This window comes from Trichoderma breve, chromosome 6 (assembly GCF_028502605.1).
Source record: "Trichoderma breve strain T069 chromosome 6, whole genome shotgun sequence".
In the NCBI taxonomy this organism is placed as follows: domain Eukaryota; kingdom Fungi; phylum Ascomycota; class Sordariomycetes; order Hypocreales; family Hypocreaceae; genus Trichoderma; species Trichoderma breve.
Window position 1 is genome coordinate 2,307,224 of NC_079237.1, and position 20,217 is coordinate 2,327,440.

The 20,217-nt window shown below is 51.5% G+C and overlaps 6 protein-coding genes across 6 annotated transcripts; 4 read left to right on the forward strand and 2 right to left on the reverse strand.

Moving 5' to 3' along the window:
* Window positions 1-157: 157 nt before the first annotated feature.
* T069G_09634 (uncharacterized protein) lies at window positions 158-2,402 on the forward strand (the record flags this gene model as incomplete). The annotated part of the gene is made up of 4 exons (XM_056176844.1): window positions 158-169; window positions 311-1,447; window positions 1,513-2,052; window positions 2,118-2,402. 4 exons carry the CDS (start codon window positions 158-160, stop codon window positions 2,400-2,402), a joined length of 1,974 nt encoding a protein of 657 aa, XP_056025322.1.
* A 2,380-nt stretch (window positions 2,403-4,782) lies between these two features.
* On the forward strand, window positions 4,783-7,143 carry T069G_09635 (mitochondrial carrier protein domain-containing protein; the record flags this gene model as incomplete). Its single annotated transcript, XM_056176845.1, has 3 exons — window positions 4,783-4,971; window positions 5,137-6,327; window positions 6,409-7,143. 3 exons carry the CDS (start codon window positions 4,783-4,785, stop codon window positions 7,141-7,143), a joined length of 2,115 nt encoding a protein of 704 aa, XP_056025323.1.
* Window positions 7,144-7,881: 738 nt separating this feature from the next.
* T069G_09636 (uncharacterized protein) lies at window positions 7,882-8,649 on the reverse strand (the record flags this gene model as incomplete). The annotated part of the gene is made up of 1 exon (XM_056176846.1): window positions 7,882-8,649. One exon carries the CDS (start codon window positions 8,647-8,649, stop codon window positions 7,882-7,884), a length of 768 nt encoding a protein of 255 aa, XP_056025324.1.
* A 3,688-nt stretch (window positions 8,650-12,337) lies between these two features.
* Window positions 12,338-13,319, forward strand: T069G_09637 (PQ loop repeat domain-containing protein; the record flags this gene model as incomplete). Its single annotated transcript, XM_056176847.1, has 2 exons — window positions 12,338-12,488; window positions 12,646-13,319. 2 exons carry the CDS (start codon window positions 12,338-12,340, stop codon window positions 13,317-13,319), a joined length of 825 nt encoding a protein of 274 aa, XP_056025325.1.
* Window positions 13,320-13,520: 201 nt separating this feature from the next.
* Window positions 13,521-16,481, reverse strand: T069G_09638 (tRNA synthetases class I (I, l, M and v) domain-containing protein; the record flags this gene model as incomplete). Its single annotated transcript, XM_056176848.1, has 2 exons — window positions 13,521-15,884; window positions 15,960-16,481. The coding sequence occupies 2 exons, from the start codon at window positions 16,479-16,481 to the stop codon at window positions 13,521-13,523; spliced, it is 2,886 nt and encodes a 961-aa protein (XP_056025326.1).
* A 747-nt stretch (window positions 16,482-17,228) lies between these two features.
* On the forward strand, window positions 17,229-19,253 carry T069G_09639 (methylenetetrahydrofolate reductase domain-containing protein; the record flags this gene model as incomplete). The annotated part of the gene is made up of 1 exon (XM_056176849.1): window positions 17,229-19,253. One exon carries the CDS (start codon window positions 17,229-17,231, stop codon window positions 19,251-19,253), a length of 2,025 nt encoding a protein of 674 aa, XP_056025327.1.
* Between the last annotated feature and the right edge of the window lie 964 nt (window positions 19,254-20,217).

Here is a 20,217-nt window from a genome sequence, read left to right on the forward strand (position 1 = left end):
CAGCTTTATTGTATGATATCCCGACGCGGGTCAATCAGTGGAAAGGCTACGCCGCCTTTTCGCCTTGATTCGCATAACTTTATTTCGCGCATTCTACAAGATCAGTGTACATTATCCTTAAAGGCTCGAAAGCAAGGCGCAGACGGCCTCTCCCACAATGGACGCACGGGTATGTTAGACACATGACAGAGACTAGCAAAATGGCTCTCCTTGGCTCTACGTTTTGCACTCCTTTCCTTTCCATCTATCGTATATCATGCAACCCTGGTTCAATTTGTAGCCATACTGACCCTTTATCTCCTTCATCTAGCCCTTTAGACCGCGCGGCAGCGAGAACATGCAGCAACTCCTTCATCAGCGCCACAAATCAGCAGGAGCTGTTGGCACCGCTCTGGCAGTCCCTGTGGCTGGATTCAAAGGCCCCGCTAAACGTGCTGCCTTTGGTGATGTGACAAACGTGTCCAAGACTCTGGGAGGACGTGGTGACGAGGCCAAGGGTATCAAAAAGGCCGCCATGGTGTCCACGAATCACGCGTCCGCATCCTTTCTGAATAAGGAAAACGCGGTAAAGACTAGCAAAGATTCCCTCTCCCGACCTGCACAGCGACCCGCAGCTCTGGCAGGCAGCAAATCCAAGGTCACGACGACGGAAGCTCGTGCGGAGCCTCTGCAGAAGAAGCCCGCAAACATTCCCGCAAAGGAGTCTGCTTATAAACTCGACATCGATATCCCCCAGCTACACAGCAACAAGACCAAAAGCAATGGCGTTACGCAAAAGAAGGGTTCCTCCGTTCAAGCCGCCCCCGAGGCGCATTCGAAGCAGCCTCGTCATCACAAGAGCCAGCCGCAACTCAAACAGCAACAACCGACCCTGCGGAGAACTCAGAGCAAGGTCGAGAAAGTTGAGAAAGTCGAACGCGTTCCCAATCGGCCAAATCTTATTGAAATCGATATCGAACCTCTAGCAATGCCAGCCCTGATTGAAGACTTCTTGAACAGCGACGATTCTTATCTAGACTCGCTCAATTGCCCACCTGAGGAGGCCCCACGTGCGGACGTGAATCACGAAGACAGCCATGTTGAGGTGTTGGCTAAGCTCCCGAATATCTCCGAGGAACCCGCCATTAATATTGAAACTTACAAAGAGGGCCTCACTCTCGCACTCTCCGAAGCCGAAGAATACTGGGACGAAGAGGATGAGGAATATGACGATCAAGATCAGGGTTACACGACGGCTCATTCGACTCGATCCCGCGACATGACGTTAGGAAACGCCACGACCATTCTCGCCCCACGAGTAACCAGCCGTGTGCAGTGTGAACTAGACGAAGCTAGAATCGAGGTCGAGCAGACCATAACCCCGGAGGAGATTGACGAGGAGATGTGGGATGTCAGCATGGTTGCCGAGTACGGCGAGGAGATTTTTGAGTATTTGAGAGAAATGGAGGTAAGGAAACTAATCCAGCCATTCCAAGATTTGCCTTCCCGTTGATCGCTGACCCCCTCGTACAGATGAAGATGCTCCCTAATGCCCATTATATGGAAATGCAAACCGAGATCCAGTGGTCCATGCGGACTGTCCTTATGGACTGGCTGGTGCAGGTGCATCACCGCTTCAATCTCTTGCCAGAGACACTTTTCCTTACTGTCAACTACATCGACCGGTTCCTATCCTGCAAGATTGTTTCTATCGGAAAGCTGCAGCTAGTGGGGGCTACGGCCATCTTGGTTGCGTCCAAGTACGAAGAAATCAACTGCCCGTCATTAGACGAGATAGTCTACATGGTGGACAGCGGTTACACAACGGAGGATATCCTAAAGGCTGAGCGTTTCATGCTTAGCATGCTCGGGTTTGAGCTGGGATGGCCAGGCCCCATGAGCTTCTTGCGACGAGTCAGCAAGGCCGACGATTATGATCTCGATACCCGAACTTTGGCTAAATATTTCCTGGAGCTCACTATTATGGATGAGCGCTTTGTGGCCTCACCTCCGAGCTTTCTTGCTGCCGGTGCGCACTGCCTCTCTAGGCTCATCTTGAACAAGGGCGAATGGGTGAGTACTTCTTTTTCTCAACTTTGCAGATATCCGACAACGATTGACTGACAAAAATTACACAGACCAAGCGCCACGTTCATTACTCTGGTTATACATGGAGCCAGCTCAAATCGCTGGTGACAATAATGATTGAGTGCTGTGAAAACCCTGTCAAGCATCACGGAGCCGTCTTTGAGAAATATCGAGAGAAGCGATTCAAAGAGGCGTCAGTTCAAGTCCAGAACGCCCTCGACGCTGGATTCACGCTCCCGCACCACTCGACACCTGTTCGTCGCCTGCAACCAGTCCGCGTCCCAAGTGCTACCGAACTACAGTATGCCAGCCGTCTCATCTCCATAGAAGGGTGAGAATGAGGCACCCCGAGCATTTGTCTGCTGTAATTTCCGTTTTGATGTCACCACACGGCCCATTGAGGTGGCTACATGATACCACCGTGCTTTGAGATGCGATTCCTTATTAATTTTCGGCCCCGACCTTGCTCACTACGATTTCATTTTTGTTGTTCTCTTTTTCGGGGATTGCAGGCGATCTTACGAAGCCAATGACGCACACACACACACACGCACACATCACATTCTGGACGAGAATTTTCTTCTTTTTGTTTTTCTCACTCTTCTTGAGCTATGTTGTTTTACTGTCTGGCGTTGGTGGCTTGCTCTGGAACTGGCGGTAATGGATGGACTTATATATACCACGCAGGCGCTGGAGGGGGAAAGATGGGATAATAATGGATAAAGCAAAAACAGGAAGGGTCGGCATGGCGCACTAGGGAGGGCATGTGCTTCGCCAAAGCTGGGGAAAGATTCTGGCCTTGATAATATCACACTGAAGAAAGTTGTATGGATTAATACCGCCCTGTTATTTATTTGGGCATTACATTATGGATCCCGTTTTTTTCTCTTCTTCTACCAACTCAAAGAACCTAATGAGCGGACGGACGCTTGCTGAAGTGCCATTGGAGACTTGCATCTGTAGCGCGGCGGCTATCTCCAGACTTGAATATATCGTGTTGCTGACCGCCGAATTCACCGTTTATGCACGCAGCTCCGGGCCTCCGGAATGCTCCGGGTCTACGGAACATGCATGATTGCTGGCTGGCTGTTTCCATGCTGCATGCCAGATGACTCGATATCAACGGATTTTATCTACTGATTGATAGCAGCAGCAGGCCACCAATATACGCACCACTGCCAAGGAGTAGATGGCACCAAACTCATTAGAGTCGCGACCGGGAGTCAGACCGGCCCGGGTGGCTGCCGGAAAGCAAATCTGTGTCTTCTGGAACCAGCCTTCTTCTTACTACCTAGTAGTATCATATTATCCTCTCCCACGCTGAGGTACCTGTACATTTATAGCCTAAATCCGTGGAGATACTTGGCGGTTTACACAGTGCCTTGACTTGAGGCCAGCCCAGCTAAACGGGTCAATTACCATACCAAAACTGCTTTGGATGCCAGAGCCTGTTGGTAGCTAGTACTTAGCTGGCGCCGGGCTGGCCGAATCATCTCCGACTGGCCCCGACCCCAGATTTGAGCGGCTTGCTAGTGCCAAACGAAACATTGTAGTCTTGGAGAATTTACGGAGTGTATACGGACCGTTATGGAGTAATTGCTACCTGGCAACAGTATCGAGAAGTCGGGGTAATTCGGTGGAAGAGAATATTAAGCATCGTCAAACCTGGACCCAGGACCGCCTTCGAACCTATGGTTTTGTTGGATGAGAAGGGCTGGCTGCAGGATCTGATGTCAGCTGTCTGAGGTGCATGTACGAATGCTCGTGCTGGCAACGGCTGAAGCCGGAAAGTACCTGTACCTCCGGGTTGAGGGAAGATGGCGTAATCTGCAGAGCCAGGCTTATCGCATACTCTTTTGCAATCTGCCACTTTTACGTCCTCTGATGTGTTTACCTGGGCACGATACTCTCTATTTTAATCCCTCAGGGAGTACAAGCAAGTCATGTGGGTGGTTTCCCACTGTGATGCACGAGGTACGGCGTCAAGGGCGTACCAAGCGCACATCTCATCAGCTGGTGTTCGGGAGCCCTAGAATGGAACCGAGTACCTGGCAAGGCTTAGTCCCCTGGCACAGGCACGGAGTATTGGTACATGTCGTCGTGGAATACTCCGTGTCAAGTACAGAGTACTAAACAGGTCGTCCGCCGCTCTTTTGATGCTCACGTGGCGCCTTTCAGCATCTTCTGACCGCTGTGCAATTTAGCTGTTCAGTGGCGGCCAGGGGGAGGGAACATGGCGCACACAGTACCAGGTACATGCATCGACAGGTGGCATCTCGCCAAACCTTGCAGCCGTCCATCCGTCAATTGGCTTCCATCCATCAGGAGTAATATAAATTTTTTTTTCTTTTCCATCCTCATACTTTTACCCGCCGCTTCTTTCGCGATCCTGTGACGCTTCACTTCTCTCTCCTTTTCCTCCTTTCCTCTTTTTTTCCTTTTCTTGTTGCATGATATAGACTTAGAAATACAGATAGAGGGGAATCCGGTATAGAGGGGCTTCATCTCCGACATTTTCCAGGCGTTTGCTCTTTTTTGGCGCTTTTTTTTTCGTCCCCCCGTCGTACCAGACCCCGATTTTCCCACTTATCCAGCTCCACAGCCTCGCCGTTTCTTCCTCCACAAGAAGCCAACAACTTTTATCCCGTCTTCCCCGCGGGCATTTTTTTGTTTGTTTTTTGGAGCAGAGATTCGGATTTGCTACTTTTCTCCAAGATGGCGAGCGTTTCAACCGTCAAGGAAGCTGTCAAGGAGAGCCTGGTTGGCGGCGAGGAGCCTGCGCAGCTCTCGGCGCAAACCAAGGCTCGCTTCAACAGCCATGCGATCAAGGACCCTGAGACAGGCGAGCTGTACCTGGGACCGGACGAGTTTATCAATGCGATTGCGCCCACGGATGAGGACTATGTGAGTTTGCCATTGAGTCCATGTTTCTCTTCTCCTTTGTCTTTTTCCCTCTATTCTCCGACTTTTTGGAGGCCCCTTTTCCTTTTTTCTCTGTTTGTATGGAGATCGGAGTCATATCGGTGCAGTTGCGGGACCAGTGACTAACAAGGCATCGCATGCAAACAGCACAAGATCAAGCGGGAACAATATTCGATCCTCTTTGGCGTCGCCGACAACAAAGGCACCGGCCGCGTCTCGTTGACCGACTGGAGTGTCTTTGAGAACCTCCTGCTCAAGCCCGACGCCGAATACGAAATTGCCTTCCGACTGTTCGATGTCGACCGCACCGGCATTGTCAAGTACGACGACTTCAAGCGCCTCTACGAGCTCAACAAGGGCCCCGAAAACATCCCCTTCGATTGGGACTGCGAATGGGCCAAGCTGTACATTGGCACCAACAAGAACCGCCACCACCTCAACTATGCGCAGTTCTCGCAGATGCTGCGTGGCCTCCAGGGCGAGCGCATCCGACAGGCCTTCCACCGCTTCGACAAGGATGGCGACGGCTACATCAATCCGGAGGACTTTGAGCGCATCATTCGCGAGACGGCGAGACACAAGCTGTCGGACCATCTGCTCAACAACCTGCACACCCTCTGCAACATCTCCGCCAGCAGCAAGGTCTCCTATGCCAACGTGCGAGCGTTCCAGAATATGATTATGGAGATGGACCTGGTCGAGGTGATTTTGCGCCGCGCCGTCTCAAAGACCAAGGATGGTAAGATTACCAGGTCCGAGTTCATGAACGAGGCGTCCGGCCTTACGCGATTCGGGCTCTTCACACCAATGGAGGCCGACATCCTCTTTCACTTTGCCAGCCTGGACGAGCCTTCCGGTCGACTGGGCCTCCGCGACTTTGCCAAGGTTCTGGACCCCTCATGGCGCAACCCCATGTACGACGTTTTGGACACAGCCAGCCAGACGGTCGATAAGGTCGCTTCCAAGGGCAGTGCCGTCCTGCACCAGGTCCTTGAGTCGGCGTACAACTTTGGTCTGGGCAGTTTGGCTGGTGCATTTGGTGCCTTCATGGTGTACCCCATCGATCTTGTCAAGACTCGCCTACAGAACCAGCGTGGAGCGCAGCCCGGACAGCGCCTTTACAAGAACTCTATCGACTGCTTCCAGAAGGTGATTCGCAACGAAGGTGTCCGCGGCTTGTACTCTGGTGTTCTGCCCCAGCTGGTTGGTGTTGCGCCGGAGAAGGCCATCAAGCTGACGGTGAATGATTTGGTGCGCGGCCGTTTCACCGACAAGCAAGGAGGTATTCCTCTGTGGGCCGAGATTGTCGCTGGTGGTACTGCCGGTGGTTGTCAAGTGGTAAGTTTGGAACGATCTGACTCTTACGGTAACCCTTACGCATGAGCTCTCGCCTAATTAACGTTCTTTTCTCTAATCTAGGTCTTCACAAACCCTCTCGAGATTGTCAAGATTCGTCTGCAGATCCAGGGTGAAGTCGCCAAGACTGTCGAGGGCACGCCCAAACGATCGGCCATGTGGATTGTCCGCAACCTCGGTCTCGTGGGTCTGTACAAGGGTGCGTCTGCCTGTCTGCTGCGAGACGTTCCCTTCTCGGCCATCTATTTCCCCACGTACAGCCATCTCAAGAAGGATTTCTTTGGCGAGTCACCGACCAAGAAGCTGGGCGTCGTGCAGCTCCTGACTGCTGGTGCCATTGCCGGTATGCCCGCGGCCTACCTGACGACGCCTTGCGACGTCATCAAGACCCGTCTCCAGGTCGAGGCTCGCAAGGGCGAGGCTTCGTACAACGGTCTGCGACACTGCGCGCAAACCATCTGGAAGGAGGAGGGCTTCAAGGCCTTCTTCAAGGGTGGCCCGGCTCGTATCTTCCGATCATCGCCCCAGTTCGGTTTCACCCTTGCCGCGTATGAGGTTCTTCAGACTATGCTGCCCATGCCCGGATCGGCGCAGAAGGACAAGGTGCACCTCGGCATGTCTGATGCTCTGTCTACGTTGAAGTCGAAGCAGCTGGACTCTAGCCCCTTTGCCCGCAGCAGAAATGCGCTGAAGATCATCCTCGACCTTGACGAGGACTTTGGCAAGGTTAAGCTGCCTAACGAGAAGGGATGGAGATCGCTCCCCAAGATCATCGGTGGTGGTGGTCAAGCCGCGTAATAAGCAGAGAACTGACGACGTGAGGTGGAAAACAAGAAGAAAAAAGAAAAAAAGACGTGCATCGTCAAAACCACACTCGAGGGGAGCAATGTATGATTTCTCTCCGATGATACGATGCATCAGAATAGGCGTTTGGGTGAAAATACTGCATCACGAAAGGGGCGAGTTGTTTGTATACTTGCTTCTATTGTTTTTTTGTTCCTATTCTACCTTTCCGTTTTCTCAGAACCCTTTTTATTCCCTTGTGTTTCTATCAACACGAACCCGAACCGTGTGTACCCAGAAGAAAAGAAGAAAAGAAAGAAAATAAGACCATGAGGGATATAGAAGAGAAGAGCTAAGGACAAGGGATATCTTGCGCGCAAAAAGGAAAGGACATGACGCTTTGTTGTGATTCTTTTCTTGGTTTGCCTCTGCGGCTGTTGTTGGGGGGTTTTTTTTTCCTCCGTCGAATGTATGAGATGACCTTTTAGACCTAGACATGGGATACAGGACTAGAGGGGGGCTGTATAGCCAAGGCAAAAAGAAAAAAGATGAATTTGTTTGGAGGAGGAGCCTTAGAGGACTTTTGATTTCGAAGAGAGAGAAGTGGGTGTTTTGATGGGTAGATGTATAGCGATACCTAGTTTTCAACGCAACATAAAAGTGTTTTTCCTGCTTTCGACACGTTAGCCAATTGCCATTTGCAACGAATGAATCAACAAGGGGGTTCACATACCTAGGTAGGCACATCTTCATTTACTCTTGCTTCTCGATCTGGGGTATTGATGAGCGGACGAGATTTGCGTGTCCGCTCCAGATGTGCGCCCAGGGAGAGTCTTCCTGCGGCTCATAGGGGGCAACTTCAGCTCCCAAGGGACTTGTCATGGCATTGACCAGCCAGGCAATGTAGTGTTCGAAGCCAGTCGTGCTGCCGCTGATATAAACGTTCTTGACGCCTCGCACCGCGTCAAACACCGCCAGGTTGTTGCAGTCGACGCCCAGGAACATGGACTGGACAAGATCGATAGACAGCTCGTCCAGCCCGGAGAAAGATTCCGCGACGGCCTTGCGGTCGTACGGCAGGGGCAAGTCCAGACGGACCTGGACGTGGAAGCGGTGGATAAGGGGCACCAGCGTCTTGGCCTCTCGCATGGGAGGATACCAGTTGCGCAGACGAGGGAACGTTGCGAGAAGGGTTGGGTGTGCGACGAACATGTTTGACGAATAGAGGAAGGGCGTGGCCTCCCAGTTGATCTGGCGGTTGGCGAGGAGGATTGCTGGGTAGACGTGCTCGGAGGGCTGGGCGTAGGAGGAGAGGTGGTGGTGGGAGGAGGATTTTGGGTGAGGCGGGATGGAGAGGAGGTGGTCGTAGATTTGGAAGCGGAGTTCTAGGGGGAGGGACATGAAGCCGACTTTTGGTGCTGATGATGGTGATGATGGCATCTCTGCTGCGGGTGTTTGTGTAGTTGGGGCAGACATTTGGGAGCTGCGTTTTAATGAGTCGACGTAGCTGAGGTAACTCATTGTGTTGAGATTTGGTGTAAGTGGTTGTATATGTGGTGATATGATGTAAATCAAGTTTGATGGCACGAATATATCTGGTTATTGCCAAGTGTGTATCGAAAAAAGATGTATATATAAAAAGATGTAAGTGATTCTTTTTGTGTATATGGATCTAAAGCACAAGAGTATATACAACGAGGGAGGCAATGCTTATTTAAATCACTTCTCGCCAGAGCTCAAGCTGCCCAGGAATAGACTCAAGTTAGCCTGTCCGTACATCGGAAACCCACAAATAAAATAAAACGGCGTGTTCACACCGTGAGCCTCACACGTCGCAAAAGCCGAGGGAAAGGATAAAGCCAAAAGGGAAATAAGGGATGTCCACCATATCCGGGTGGCAGCGCCGGCCAGCCAATGGAAAAACGCCCGAGGGAAAAAGACCAGCAACCATGTAAGAAGGATAGATAGTCAGACGAATCAACGGTGGAGGCTTCAGCCCGTTTGATTGAATTGGATGGGATGGGATGGGATGGAGGACCAGGGCAGGTCAAACGTCACCGGCATTCGAACGCTCGGGTCGGCCGTTTGGGAGCGGGACGCAGGTGTTGTCGGGTTGGGCTTAGGCTGTGGGAGTGGCGTTGTTTTTTTTTCTAGGGGTCTGGTCGAATGTTGTTTACGTTGATGCGTTAGTGGCATGCGGCGGGTGTTAGTCTGGCCCGATTCTGACGATGGAGAGGTGGCTAGGGTGATGCGACGATGGCTGATGATGTGTGTGACCAGGGTGGTGGTGGGCTGGATATTTGAAGGGCTGTGTATAGATGGGTTGGATGTTGTGTTCTGTACGGTTACGTCGTTGTGCTTGTCAAGATTTCTATTGTTATGTGCATGAATATGAATGGATGAATGAGTTGTTAGTTGGCTGTCTGCCTAGTCATAGACTAAATACAATCAATACAATACGTGCTAAGTGTGTGTAGTTGGTTGTGCTAGTGCTATTTACACGTCAAGTCTGCTGATGTTTTTTTGCCCGACAACGAAGAATCTCCGATGATAAGGGATCAATAGGGTTCGCGGATTGCTTACTGGTTCGGACTGATCTGGGTCACTGCTGATTTTGCTAGTCAGATGTTGGTGAAAGTGAAAAAGTTTAATAGCGGAGCTCGTTCTCGTTCAATCTCATGTAAGCATCCATTCTTAGAGGATGAACTTAATGATGATCTTAGTGAGGAGGAGGATGTTAGTGATGACTCGGGGACCCAGCTTCCGCAAAGCATATTGAAAGGGCAATCATTCCGTAGCTACCTAATTGATGTCTGTGATAGGGGTAGAAAGATAGATACTGTGCATGGTTCAAGGTGGATGCTTGTCTCATCAAGGGACATCGTGCATTTGCATTTGCATATTGATTGACTGACATCTTGGCAGCTGGAAAGCCACAGCCAGCCACTTTTCTCGCAATACTCCGTAGTCTAGTCTTGATGCGCATCTCCAACTCATCCGCCCATCTATCAGCCTTGGGCATTCCTTCATCCCTCCATCCTCAGCTGGTAACTAAGCCACCCAAAACGGGCAGCATCAATCAAAAAGGATCAAGACTACTGCACCGTCACGGCCAGGACGACAGCTGAACTTTCAAGGCCTCACGCATCTGGGCGCTCTTATTCGCTGGCTATAGCTGACAGCACTTGGACGCATCCAGACGACGATGGATGAGCTACGCTCCAACAAGCAAGTCTCAAAAAAATAAATTACAATCAATACAAAAGACAGAGCGGTCCGCTATTTCTGCCTTATTTGCTGTTATTAGTGCATGTTGCCATCCTTGGATCTGCGACAACGGTCGTCCGATCACGCCAAGCCTCACACCATTGCCACTCCCGCTGATAGCGAATATCTCGGAAACGGTGGACCGACAAGGAGACTCTTGGCAGGAAAAAACACGCGAGATACGCGGGCATGCACGCACGATGCCTGGGCCTGGCCTTGTTTTCAATGCCGAGGGTATAGTAAAAAGGGGCTGCGGAATGTAACGCAAAAGAGAAAAAAAAGAATATCTTTTTCTTCTGTTCTTTTTTTCTTCTAGAGAGACGGGAGTGTTTGATACTGTATCGGTCCGTGTGATCCGAGCTGTATCGAGTACCCGCAAGCTGCAGACTTGGTCTGCTTACAGGGCTGAACATTGTTTGTTACTTGTACATTCATACATACATCCATCCATGTATCATGCAGCAAGGCGTTGTGTAGAATTCCAGAACAAAGGAGATTTTCTCGGTGATCCGATTCCGAAACGTGATATGCCCGGGGTGTTCGGATGGATGGGTGGATTTTCGAGTTGTGTTCCGAGTGACGGAATTAAATGAATGAAATGACTCGATGAGTCTCGGTATAGCGATGACTGACTGATTGACTGACAAGTGCCGGTATCATGGTTATGATGGCAGTCGAGTTTCGGTTTTTCAGACAAATTTTATTCCGAACATGGGAGGTGGTGGCTGCTGATATCAACACGAGCTGCTCCTTTACCAGTTAGTCCAGCGCCCTTTTTTTTTTTTTTTTTTTTTTTTTTAATTCCCGTCTGCCACCGACTACCGTCAGGATGGCCGTGTTACCGAGTTTTGGATATGATATGACTATTTGGTATAAACGCTAATTATAGTTGATGGTGAAGTTGTCGTGTGGACTATCTACGGAATACGCTACGGATGGACCAGGTAAAGCCGTAAGTAGTAGGTTTGTCGAGCATATCCACATAGCACTATGACTGTAATGCTCTAGTCTATTGAATTCGCTATTTTGGATCTCTTATGGAAATGTCAAGACGAATCTTGAATTATATACAGATACCTACCTAGTACTAAGACGAGTGATACCAGCTAAAGATTGCTTCAGTAAATACAGACTCAAGCACAACATGCTGACGTCACTGAGGGTACTAAGAGGACAGAGCTCGCATATGAAATCAGTTCCTTACAATGGTGGCATTGAGTATATTTCCAGTTGTCCATGTCCTTTCTATCAAAGCTCCTGTGATATTCTTGTGGTTTTCAACTGTTTTGCCCTTATTCCAGGTTAGGTCAGATTGCCTTACTAGGTACCTTAATAGAGCGACTTATACGAGGTACTTTTATTTATTGTCTCGATACTTTCACATCAACCGCGCATAGCATGCATCCCAAGGTACCATTTTTAGACTATAAAGTACATAGTACTTCCATACTTGGTCATCGAAGCTGGAAATGATGCAATCGCGTTCCTGCCCTCACGAAATGTCATCGCAGCGCATCGCATCGCATCGCGCAAAAGGCAGACGCACACAAAGTACCTCTCCATACCCCTCAAGCTGCAATCGGTACCTCGTTAGATCCTTCCCAGCGCGAGGCCACGGGACTTTTGTCATCCCTCCATACTCGCACCTAATTTCCCACACTCAACCTCCAATCTTCCCCTCGTCAAATAAAGCCAACAACGAAGATCGAAATCCCGAATCCGATGCCGAATAACCTTCGTCGTCACCTCCTTTGACATCCTCAAAAAAATACGCCGCTGCCGGACCGATCCGGGACGGTGGCTTGCATCAAGACCAACCATTGCCAGGCACTCCGGCGCCTCAATAACCTCCAGGCCCGAAAGCCGTCATCGCATCGGCAACACCGTTAGTTAGCAAACGTCAACAAAAACAACAAGGGCAGAGGAACGAGACAAACAAACCATGGCCGCATTCCTGCCCTTGCTGGCCTCCCTCTTTGGCTGGATCTACACGTTCGCCTGGAGCCTCTCCTTTTACCCCCAGCCGCTGCTCAACTGGCAGCGCCGCTCCACGTCCGGCACAACAGCCGACTTTCCTACCCTCAACATCATCGGTATGTTTGTTCCAAGGCGCTGGTTTGGGGTTCTCCTCCAAAATGCGCCCGTTGTCTCACATCATCATATCCATCCATACTCCATCGACGATCATCGTGTCCAACAGTGAACTCTTTTGCTTGCGCTAACCTCCTCCTCTTCCTCTCGTGCCCACAGGTTTCGCCGCGTATCTCGCTTCCAACGTCGCCTTGTACTACTCCCCCGTTGTGCGGAGCCAGTACGCCGCCCGCCATAACGGCTTGCTCCCCACTGTCGCCTTCAACGACATCACCTTTGCGCTGCACGCCCTCGTCCTCAGCATCATCACCGCCTCGCAGTATCTCCTCCGCCCGCTCTGGGGCTTCGAGCCTAGCGCCGGCACCCGCCCCAGCCGCTTCGTCACCGGCATCATTGCTGGCTCTGCGCTGGGCCTCCTCATCACCTGGATCATCGTGGGCGCGACGCCGTCTGGGAACCCGGCCACGGACTGGTGCGAGCTAGATATTGCCTACGCCGTCGGCTACGTCAAGCTCTTGGTCTCGCTGGTCAAGTACACGCCGCAGATTCTCGCAAACTACCGCAACAAGAGCACGCGCGGTTGGAGCATCTGGCAGATCATCCTCGATATCGTCGGGGGAGTCTTGAGCTTGGCCCAGCTCGGCATCGATGGTTACCTGCAGCACGACTGGAGTGGCATTACGGGCAACCCGATCAAGCTGGCACTTGGCAACTGCAGCTTGGTGTTTGACACCATCTTCATCTTGCAGCACTACGTCATCTACCGAGGCAAGGAGACTAGTGATGAGGAACAGAGACTTCTTCCAGATGAAGAGAGGAGGCACCGTGACTAGATTAGATCCAAACCACGTTGTTTTTGATTGCAGACTTTAGATTTTGTGGTGCCTTCCACAGAGGCGCCACCTAATACCCATTGAGCAAGAGTAAGAGGCTGGCTACCTGCAGTAAATATGCCATGTCATACATATATGTCCATTGTCTATAAGATCTACGGAGTTGGGGTATCCGTTCTATCGTGTCACGCAGGCGCTGCTCTATAGTACAAAGTTGATAACTTTTCCCCCATCCACGGGAATCGTCCTCCTGGCCGATCGCACATTGTATTTACCCTCGCCAAACCGGCTCCTACCTTCTTCCGTCTCCAGGATCGCCTCCACCAGCCAGTCGCGCAGCGCATCGCCTTGCAAGTCGCTGGGCGGGCGCGGGATGGTCACCATAGCGCGCAGCTTGCCGTTGATTTGCACGGCGCACTTGATATGCACCGCCTGGAGCAGCGGCAAACTGCCGTCCTGCACGGGGAAGCTGGTCGTCTTGAAGATGGAGCCGCTGGACGGGTGAAGAAGGCTCCAGCACTCCTCTGCGAAAGCGGGCGTGATGGGCGCCATGAGGCGCACAATGACATCTGCCGTCTGTCTCCTGATGCCCTGGTCTGCGTGTTTCTGCTGAACAAGCTCATTGGTGAGCGTCATGAGATCCGACACGACCGTGTTGAGCGCATAAATCTTGTCGTAGCCCCTCGTGATGGATTCAATCTTGTTCTGCGTCTCGCGCCAAAGCGCCGTCTCAGAATCCCACTTGGCTAGCTTCTCCTTGTCGTTGCTCGGGGGCGAGGACCCTCGCTTGGCGAAATACTCCTTTGCTGGCAGTGACTCCTCTGGCGACTTGGCGAGTGCCACCACCTGGTCGTGGAGCTTCTGGAGCCAGCGAGTGACGCCGGTAATCTTGGACTCGTCCCAGTTGAGTACATCGGCGACGGGCGCTTGGAAGAGCATGTGCGCGCGCGTTGGATCGACGCCGTATTTGGACGTGAACTCGGTGGGGTCTACTCCGTTGTGCTTCGACTTGGACATCTTCTCAAAGGCTACTGTAGCAGGTTCTCCTGTGGCCACGACGAGAGGATTCGACGGATCTGTCAAGTCCACCTCGTCTGGCTTGAGGAACTTGCCCGACTTGGGGTCGATGTAAGTCTTGCCATGGACCATGCCCTGGGTAATAAGGCGCTTGAATGGCTCGGCAGATAGGGCGTCGGCTTCAGAGTACTGAGGAAGCAGTGGTGTAGTGGCCAGGAACTTGAAGATGAAGCGGGCATAGAGAAGGTGAAGAATGGCATGCTCAACACCTCCGATATAAATGTCCACAGGTAGCGCTTTGGCTGCCTCGGGGGAGAAGAGCTGGTTCGGATTTTGGGGATCGGCAAACCGAGCGTAGTACCAGCTTGAATCGACAAAGGTGTCCATGGTATCGGTGTCTCTCCGAGCTGGGCCGCTACATTTAGGACACTCAGTCTTGACAAAGTCAGGTGCCGACTCCAGCGCATTGCCCGCCTTGCCCTGTGCCCAGTGATTGTCCACCTTGGGCAGAAGAACGGGCAGCTGCTCATCCGGTACGGGCACGGGGCCGCAAGAATCGCAGTGAATGATGGGTATGGGAGCGCCCCAGTACCGCTGGCGACTGATGAGCCAATCTCTCAATCGCCACTTTGTGCCGGGCTTCGCAAGCTCTGCGCCTTCAAGCATCCGGATCATCATATCTCCCGCTTCCTTGGAGTGTTTACCTTGGTAGATGCCGCTGTGCTCTGTCATGTAACCGTGTTCAACGAATGGCTCGTTCTCCAACACCGTGGTTGATTCGTCCTCGGACGCGGCCAGAACCATTCGAATGGGTTCATCGATGTTGTGCTCTCGCCAAAAGGCGTGATCTCGGGAGTCGTGGCCGGGCACGCCCATGACAGCCCCCTCACCGTAGTCACCCAATACATAGGAGGCCACATAGATGGGCAGCGATTCCTTGGTAGCATCCGGGGTCTTCTCGTGAAAGGCGAGAGGGTTGATGCCTCGAATATGCGGCAACAGATACCCGACTTTCGAGTCTGGGGGCAGTCCAGGGAGAGTGTCGAGGAACGCTTGTAGCTCCGGGTCGTGTTTTGCTAGCTGGGCCACCACGGGATGATTGGAGGCGAGGGCAAGATACTGGACCCCAAACAAGGTGTCGGGCCGGGTCGTAAACACTTCGAGGGCGGTATCAATCTTGACCCTACCAAGAGCCATAAGGGGAAACTTGACCACAGCACCGGTTGACTTTCCCAACCAATTTCTCTGCTGAGAAATAACATGCTCGGGCCAAGCACCGTCCTTGGCCAAGCTGTCGAGCTCTTTCAGGAGCTCCTCGCTAAATTCGGATATGCGAAAGAACCATTGTTTTAATTTCCGTTTCTCGACCTTGGCGCCTGATCTCCACGAGCATCCGTTTGCATCCACCTGTTCGTTTGCCAATACTGTCTTGTCCACCGGGTCGTAGTTGACCTCGGCCTCAGCTTGATATGCCAATCCGCGTTCGTGAAGCATCAAAAACAGCTTTTGCGTGTGTTTGTAGAAATCCGGATCGCAAGTTGTCAATTCCTAAATATGTTTTCCGTTTAGCTCAATTCTATCTATACTGGTCGTGTTCACAATTGGATCATGAATAACACTTACCCGTGACCAGTCCCAGCTGCCATTCATCACGTCAAGCTGGCTCTTCATTTTGGTAATGTTGCTCTTAGTCCAGCCATCAGGTGGAACACCTCTCTCTAGGGCGGCATTCTCAGCGGGCAGGCCAAAGGCATCCCAGCCCATTGGCAGCAGCACCTTGTCGCCCTTGAGGGTGTGGTATCGAGCAATCACATCGGCAATGGTGTATACTCGTAGGTGGCCAAGATGGAGGGTGCCGCTGGGGTACGGGAACATGGGCAAGATGTAGCTATGCTTTTGGCCATCCGACAATGCGGCGGCATGAGGCTCGCCATTCGTAGGATTCTGGTCCCAGACCTGGCGCCATTTCTTGTCCAGACCAACAAGATCAACTGCATACCATCTCCGGTTCAAACATCGTGGGTCGTGTCGCGTGAGGGCAGATGGCCGATTTATCGCCCCATTTGCACCAGCTGCTATATACCGGCGGCAAGGAGCTAGGCCGGCTCCTCTGAGGCTCATACGGCTGCCATTAAGCATGTGCATTATGGTACGGTCATATTGCGGTGCAAAGTTTCCCGCAACAATCTTTGTGGTTGAGCAGAGATGAAGTGTGGAAGAAGAAGAAGAAGAGAATGTAGTGTCATAGACGGAATGGTTCGATGTCGATATGAAATCGCCGGACTTTTTTTCTGCACCAGCGGTTGTTATCGGAGCTCCCCCAGTGCTCTAACACGGCCCTGTAGGGGATCTGCGGATGCGTCATAGCGCTCCCCCAGTGCGATAGCGATAGCGACAACGGACACAACCCCGCCATTGCTGCTGCTTAATGGCAGCTGCCCCGCCACCTTTGCGGCGGCATCGCAAAACTTTCTGCTTGCTCGTTTGTCCAGAGACTTGCAACTCTCTCGCTGGGTCAATTGACGCCTCTCTCTGGGCATCGGATACCGCGCTACGGACACTTCGTAGGCTTGCCGCATACCTACATCGTTTTCAATTGGCCAGATCTCCGGCATTTCGCAGCTCCCTTCGGCTGGAAGAAACTGTAACCGCGAGATAGTGCTACCCGACCGGCACAAGACTTCAAGGGGGATTTTGATCTATCCATCCCGAACGTATCATCAGCCAGCAAACAAGTTACGCGCCGGCCTGACTCGACAATCACAGATAAACTCCTCATTCGACCTTGAATTACAGCTATTTTGTGTTTCTGTAGTGACACAAAACGAACGCTCGAATCGGCATCAACAATCTTCCTAGGCAGTATTTGGGCCTCATTTATACCCAGCCAACATGGACAAGATCACCGAGAAAATAGCGGCACTGCCGCCCGATGGGGAGTACTTCTCCCTCGAGTTTTTCCCTCCCAAGACGGCGATGGGATTCTCCAATCTGCGTGTTCGTCTTCAGCGAATGGAGAGAGCTCTGCGACCTCTCTTCGTCAACGTCACCTGGGGAGCTGGCGGCTCAACATCGCAAAAGTCGCTTGAGCTGGCCGAGCTGTGCCAGCGCGAGATTGGCCTCACCACATGTCTCCACCTTACGTGTACAAACATGAGCCAGGCCCTAATTGACCAGGCGCTGGAAGATGCGAGAGCACTGGGAATCCGCAACATTCTCGCCTTGCGAGGAGACCCGCCCCGCGCCGAGTACCGAGACGCCGACGAGCCGGACCAGGCTGCTTCCGAGGAGTTTACATGGGCAATTGACCTTGTCAAATATATTCGCAAGAAGTATGGCAGCTACTTTTGCATTGGTGTTGCTGCGTATCCTGAGGGCCATGGTGATGGAAGCCACCCCGAAGGCCAAAGCTTTGAACACGATCTCCCGTATCTCGTCGAGAAAGTCCAAGCTGGAGCAGACTTCATAATGACCCAGCTATTCTTCGACATCGAGGCCTACGAAAAGTTCGAAACAACTCTGAGAAACCACCCTAGTGGCGCCTTCAAAACGATACCCATCTTGCCAGGCCTGATGCCCATCCAAAGCTATGCAATGATCAAACGCACGGCAAAGCTAAGCCACGCCAAGATACCGGAAGAGACTATGGCCCGCCTCAACGCTGTTAAGGGAGACGATGAGAAGGTCAAAATGGTCGGAGTTGACATCGTTAGCGAGTTGATTGGGCAGATTAGAGAAATCAAAAGCAGGACCCCGGGTCCCAAGGGCTTCCATTTCTACACGCTCAACCTCGAAAAGTCAATCTCCTTCATCCTTGAGAGAACCAAGCTTATTCCAGATGTCCCTGAGGACGAGGAAGCTGTCGTCGATGAGACTGTGGCAGCAGCGGCGCAGTTGGTGGTACCAAAGATCAGCGTCAATGGTAATGTACCACCTCGCTCGTCCAGTCACGCACGCACGGGCAGAAGACAGTCATCTGTCGGTTCGGACCCGCATAACCGTGTCATCGTTGGCAGGGCCGCCACGCACCCGGAGTGGGAAGCAACCAGCACAGAGGCTGGTATTCCCGCCGAAAGTGTCAACACTCGTGCAAACACATTGGCCATTTCTGAAGGCGAGGGCGCTCTTGGTCGTGAGGCGACGTGGGACGACTTCCCCAACGGTCGATTTGGTGATGCCCGCTCGCCTGCTTACGGAGAAATTGACGGTTACGGCGTCAGCATTCACATGTCCGTCACACAGGCCGTTAGGCTTTGGGGACATCCAAAGGTAGCTAGTGACATCAATGACATCTTTGTGAGACACATTAGAGGAGAGATTTCTGCCATCCCCTGGAGCGAAGAAGACCTTCTTCCCGAGTCCTCCATCATCAAGTCCAAACTTGAGGCCATGAACAGAAAGGGCTGGTGGACTGTTGCTTCTCAACCCGCTGTCAACGGCTTGCCATCGACGGATTCCACATTCGGATGGGGCCCGGCTTCTGGATTCGTCTTCCAGAAGTCATTCGTCGAGTTCTTCATCCCATCTGCAGACTGGAAGATTCTCTACGATAAGCTCACATCTGCCGAGGTTGAGGAAGTGGTGTGCTTCTATGCCAGCAATGCTAAAGGCGACTTCATCTCATCCGATGCCAGCGGCGGCTCCGGCCGAGCTGTCATGAGCGCGAGTACGAATGCTGTGACTTGGGGAGTGTTCCCCGGCAAGGAGATTGTTACACCAACCATCATCGAAGAGGTCAGCTTCCGCGCCTGGAGCGAGGAGGCGTTTGATATTTGGGCCGAGTGGGCAAAGGTGTATGGGCGAGGATCAGACAGCCAGAAGCTGTTGGACGAGATCAAAGAGGACCGCTGGCTTGTGAACATCATCCACCACGACTATGTGGACACGGAAGCTTTGTGGAGGTTGTTGATCGAATGAGACGCAGTCACGGCTTCTTGGAGATGTTTTTGGAGTGAGGTAATGGATATAGGCGCTGGCAATTGTTAAAAGAAAGAACCAAATACCACGAAAAGCATCATTCGAATTGTAAGAGAGAGAGTGTGAGAGGGGCTTATTAATCAACTTGTATATCGGAGATGCAAGAGACGAGAGTTTACAATCTCTTCATGCCTCAGACTCAACTCTGGCACCCAAAGAAAAACAAAATGAGAAGGAAACCCCCCCCCTTTTAGATAAATCATGCGGGACACGCAGAGTTCCGAGTCAACAGGCAAGACTTATTTCAACTCGAAGCTTGCAATGTTCATTTTATATTCACTTTACGATCCATCGAGCTTCATGTAAAAAGCATCATGTTTTGCTATTCGACACTTTGGTCCTAGTTTGCTGTGTGTGCAGATCAAAACACCGAGTTTTGTTCTCCTATCATTCCCTTCGTCGTCTTTGCTTCATCATGCCCCGAAACTGGAGATCACTATAATGAATGAAAAAGAAGAAAAAAAGAAAGAAAAAACTATAACTCAAATGAACCGGTTTTCCCCTAGTCATTCTTTAAGAAAAGGGAGAGATGAAATGACGGATTTGAGATTTGAATAAAAGCAAAGTTGTTAAAAACAAGAGGGGGTAGATATGCCCGTATGAAAATCGTGTAAGCAAAGAGAAGGGCAAAAGAAATTACCAGACATAAAAAATAGAGAAATACGCAAGTCTCTGGGTGGGAAAACGAGTCAAAAGCAAAGTTCCTTTCCTCCGCCAACGCCGTGCATGCGCGCAACCGTGGTCGCAGTATCTGTCCTTCATAATAGGTAACCACCAAGATCCGGTTTTCAAATATCAATCATCTCATCCATATGAGGAATTTTTTTTCTCTTTGTTTTATTTTAAAGGGAAAACCTTCCGCCTGCGATTCCGAACGATGGAAACTGTTGAGGTGGAAAGCAGA